A 4,738-nucleotide genomic window follows, 5' to 3' on the forward strand; every position below is an offset into this window, starting at 1 on the left:
ACCTTATGATGAATACCATACTTTGCAAGAAGATTCTTAACAAGATGGTTAATGAAATGCTTACCTCCATCACTTATAATTGCCCTTGGAGTGGGAAAAGCGAGTGAAGATGTGCTTCTTGATGAACTTTATCACCACCCTTGAATCATTGGAAGGAAGAGCGACAACTTCCACCCATTTACTAACATAATCCACAACCACAAAATGTATTGGTTTCCACTAGATGGTGGGAAGGGACCCATGAAGTCAATACCCCACATATAAAAGATTTCCACCTCCAAAATGTTACTTAGCGGCATCTCATGTCTTCTTGAAATAGTACCCAATATTTGACATTTATCACAACCCTTCACAAAAGCAATAGAATCTTTAAATAACGAGGGCCAAAAGAAACCAGATTGTAGTACCTTATGAGCAGTGCGCTCTCCTCCATGGTGACCTCCATATGGGCTAACATGACAACTTTCGAGCACTTTGTGAACCTCAGATTCCGGAATGCACCTTCTCACTACCTGGTCTACACCTTGCTTGAACAAGGATGGTTCATCCCAGATATAGAACTTGGCATCATGATTGAGCTTTTTCTTTTGTTGGGTGGTTGCACCCAGAGGATAATCGCTACTTACTATCAAATTCACAATGTCTGCATACCATGGCACTTGAGAGATATCTAATGCCATCAATTGTTCATCCGAAAACTCTTCTCGGATTTGCTCACCTTCATTCACGTGTGAAAAATCCTCCAACCTAGATAAATGATCTGCTATTTGATTCTCAGTACCTTTCCTTTCTTTGATCTCAAGGTCAAATTCTTGGAGAAGCAATATCCATCGAATCAACCTTGATTTAGCATCCTTCTTGTTGAATAGGTGCCGAATAGCTACATGGTCAGTAAACAATCACTTTAGTACCTACCAAATACGATCTGAACTTGTCGAAGGCGAACACTAGAGCCAGCATCTCCTTCTCAGTCACTGTGTAATTAGGTTGTATAAAGTCAATGGTCTTGCTTGCATAATAGATCTACTGGAACACTTTATTCTTTCTTTGTCCTAACACTGCACCCACTGCTACGTCGCTTGCATCACACATGAGTTCAAATGGTAGTCCCCAATCAGGAGCAATTAAGATGGGAGCCTCAATTAAGTTCCTCTTCAACATCTCAAAAGCTTTCAAGCACATTTCATCAAAGTCAAACTTCGCCTCCTTCTCCAAGAGACTGCACATAGGTCTGGCAATCTTGAAAATAATTCTTGATGAATCGCCTGTATAAACCTGCATGACCAAGAAAACTACACACACCTTTTACAGAAATGGGAGGGGGCAATTTCTCAATAACTTCTACCTTAGCCTTATTATCAACCTCCAAACCAGATTTAGACACCTTGTGTCCTAACACTATCCCCTCTCTTACCAAAAAATGACACTTTTCCCAGTTTAGAACTAAGTTAGTGTCTCCACATCTAGCAAGTACTTTATCAAGATTTCGGAGACATACCTCAAAAGACTTCCCAAAGACGGAAAAATCATCCATGAACACCTCAACGAAGTCTTCCACCATATCATGAAAAATGGCCATCATACACCTTTGAAAAGTCACTGGTGCATTGCAAAGTCCGAATGACATGTGCTTGAAAGCATATGTGCCATAAGGACAAGTGAATGTGGTCTTTTCCTGATCCTCGGGTGCAATCAAGATTTGGTTGTAACCGGAATATCCATCTAAGAAACAATAGTACTCTTGCCCTGCTAGTCGATCAAGCATTTGATCAATGAAGGGAACGGGGTAGTGATCTTTCCAGGTAGCATCATTTAGTTTCCAGTAATCCATGCAAATTCTCCACCTGGTCACTATTCTAGTAGGAATCAACTCATTCTTTTCGTTCCTTACCACTGTCATACCTCCCTTCTTAGGAACACATTGTACCAGACTTACCCACTTACTATCAGAGATTGGGTACACAATTCCAGCATCTAGCCACTTTATGACTTCCTTTCTTACCACTTTTTTCATCACAGGATTCAGTCGACGTTGATATTGTGCTTTGGGTTTGTGATCCTCTTCTACGTAAATTCTATGCATGCATAATGTCGGACTATTCCCATGAATATCAGCCATTTGCCATCCAATTGCTTTCCTCTTTAGCTTTAAGATCCTCAATGCCGCATCAACCTGTAAGTCAGACAATTCTGCAGAAAGTATAACAGGAAAAGTTTCATTAGTACCCAAATAAGCATACCTTATGTGAGCCGGCAGAGTTTTTATTTCCACCGTAGAGACTTCTTCTATTGATGGCTTTGGTGGGGACCCCAACTCACGATCTAGTGATTCCACTTGATTCCTACGAGTGTCTACTAGTGCTAGATTAAAACATGATTCAATCTCTTGAGCTTCAGTGTCTCCCTCTATTTCATAGCCCACTAACACTCTTTCTAAAGGATCTTCAGGCACAACTACTTGTGATTCTACTGTGCGATCAACCATAGTAATAACAGACAACTCTTCATAAATAGAAGGCAATTTTAAAGCACTGTAAACATCAAATACCTCAACCTTATCATGTACCCTCATAGTTAGTTGACCAGTTGCTACATCAATCAATGCCCTACCTGTGGCCAAGAAAGGTCGTTCCAAAATGAATGGAACTTCAGAATCTGGTTCAAAGTCTAAGACCACAAAATCTACCAAAAAAATCAATGAACCTACTTGCACTAACACATCTTCTACCACCCCCTCTGGCCTAGCAATGGATCTATCAGCAAGTTGGAGAATAACAGTGGTTCGTTTTGGACTACCCAACCCAAGATTTTAATACAAAGATAAGGGCATCAAATTTATACTTGCCCCCAAATCACACAATTCCCGAGCATTTAAGAATATTCTGACACTTTGCCCAATTGTAATCTGCACAGTAAAACTACCCGGATCTTTTAACTTTTTGGGCAGTCTGTTTTGGAGCCTTGAGCTGCACTTCTCAGTAAGTGCTACAGTTTCATATACCGTGAGCCTCCTCTTGCTAGCCATAATGTCCTTCACGTATTTAGCATACTTCGGGATACCCTGCAAAATGTCAACCAAAGGTAGATTAATGTGAACTCGTTTAAGGAAAGAGAAACTTACCGAAGCATTCATCTTCATTTGCTTTTCCAGCCTTTGTGAAAATAGAGGTGGTAATTTCTTTTAAGGAACGGGTACCTCAATATTGGAGCTTTTTACTACCTCTTCCACCTTCTTTTCTTTGTTACTTACCTCAGTGTCTCTCTTCTTTGGAGCTAGTTCCTCTAATTGCAATCCACTTCTAGTGCTTACCGCATGCAATTACTTTGGATTGGGCTCAGTATCACCGGGCAGCCCACCTTAGGAACGCAAGTTCAAAGAATTAGCCACTTGTGCAACTTGTTTCTCTAAACTCATTTGGGACATCTTGATGTTTCTAATGTTCTCATCCTGCTTATCTACCCTAGCATTTAATTTGGTCCCTATTTCAGTCATGAGCTTTTGGAGTAGCTCTTCATTGGTCATTCCCCCTTTTAGTGCACTAGGATTTGAGCCTTGGTTAGGATTGTAGTATTGTTGCCCAGCCCCTTGAGAACGGTATTGGTTAACCCCTTGCACCTGATTTTGGTTTTGGTTACCACCCCTTGAGAAGTTAGGATGGTTCTTCCAACTAGGGTTGTAAGTATTACCATAATTTTGTTGCACTCCACCCCTTTGCGCATTACCCACATAGTTTAAATTCGGGTTTGCCTCACATTGCTCGGTTTCATGAGTTCCACTGCCACATACCTCACACCAATTGGCTGCCTGTTGTACCATGTTTACCGGTGCCTGATTTAGATCCATTTGTTTAAAATGTAAGGTCATGTTATATTGCATTGAATCTAATTTGGCATTTATGGTAGTAGCTTGGTCTACATCTAAGATCCCTGCAGCCTTTTGAGTTAGGGTTCTAGACATTTCCCCCTCATACCCTTGGTTCCCTTCAGAAAGTTTATCGGGTAAGGCGAAGAACTCTTCACTTGTTATGGATAAGGCATGTCCACCTGCTGCACTATTAAGAAGAGCACGAGCATTATAGTCTAAACCCTCAAAGAAAGTGTGAACAAGTACCTTATTCGTTTACATATGGTGTGGGCAAGCATTCAACATTTGTTTGAAACGCGCCCATGCTTGGTACATGTCCTCATCTTGCTTTTGAACAAAGTTTATTATCTCACCCCTCAGCTTAGCTGTTTTCTTGGATGAGAAAAATTGACTCAGAAACTTCTTTGCTAGATCATCCCAAGTAGTGATGGAGCTTGGTGGCTCAGAGTCTAACCAACGCCTTGCAGCTCCTAACAATGAGTATGGGAACAATGTCAACCTTACATAGTCTGATGAGACTCCAATTGGGATGTATGTATTGGTAATGTCTATGAAAGTCCTAAGATGGATTTGAGGATCCTCATGGGGGAGACCAGTGAATTGACCATTAAAATGGAGGATTTGTACCATGCTCTGCTTTAGTTCAAATCTACCCCCCGGTGGAGGTTTCCTAATACTAGATGCCAAATTGGATGTGAGTGGGACTGCCACATCACAGACTGGTCTTGCGGGTACGACAGGCGGTACTCCTTGGTTATTGGGGTTCCTTTGGTTATTCTCGTTTTCCGGGTTATTCAAGTTGTCTTGGTTATCATAATCAATATTTCTCGGAAGACCTAACCCCAATTCTCCATGTCGTCCTTGATTCGCCAT

General features: G+C 41.2%; 1 protein-coding gene across 1 annotated transcript; it reads right to left on the bottom strand.

Moving 5' to 3' along the window:
* Nucleotides 1-3,358: 3,358 nt before the first annotated feature.
* Nucleotides 3,359-4,738, bottom strand: LOC125861470 (uncharacterized). Its single transcript, XM_049541360.1, has 2 exons — nucleotides 4,219-4,738; nucleotides 3,359-4,080 (listed from the first exon to the last, which is right to left on the bottom strand). Exons 1-2 carry the CDS (start codon nucleotides 4,736-4,738, stop codon nucleotides 3,359-3,361), a joined length of 1,242 nt encoding a protein of 413 aa, XP_049397317.1.

Source organism: Solanum stenotomum, chromosome 4 (assembly GCF_019186545.1).
Source record: "Solanum stenotomum isolate F172 chromosome 4, ASM1918654v1, whole genome shotgun sequence".
Taxonomy (NCBI): Eukaryota; Viridiplantae; Streptophyta; class Magnoliopsida; order Solanales; family Solanaceae; genus Solanum; species Solanum stenotomum.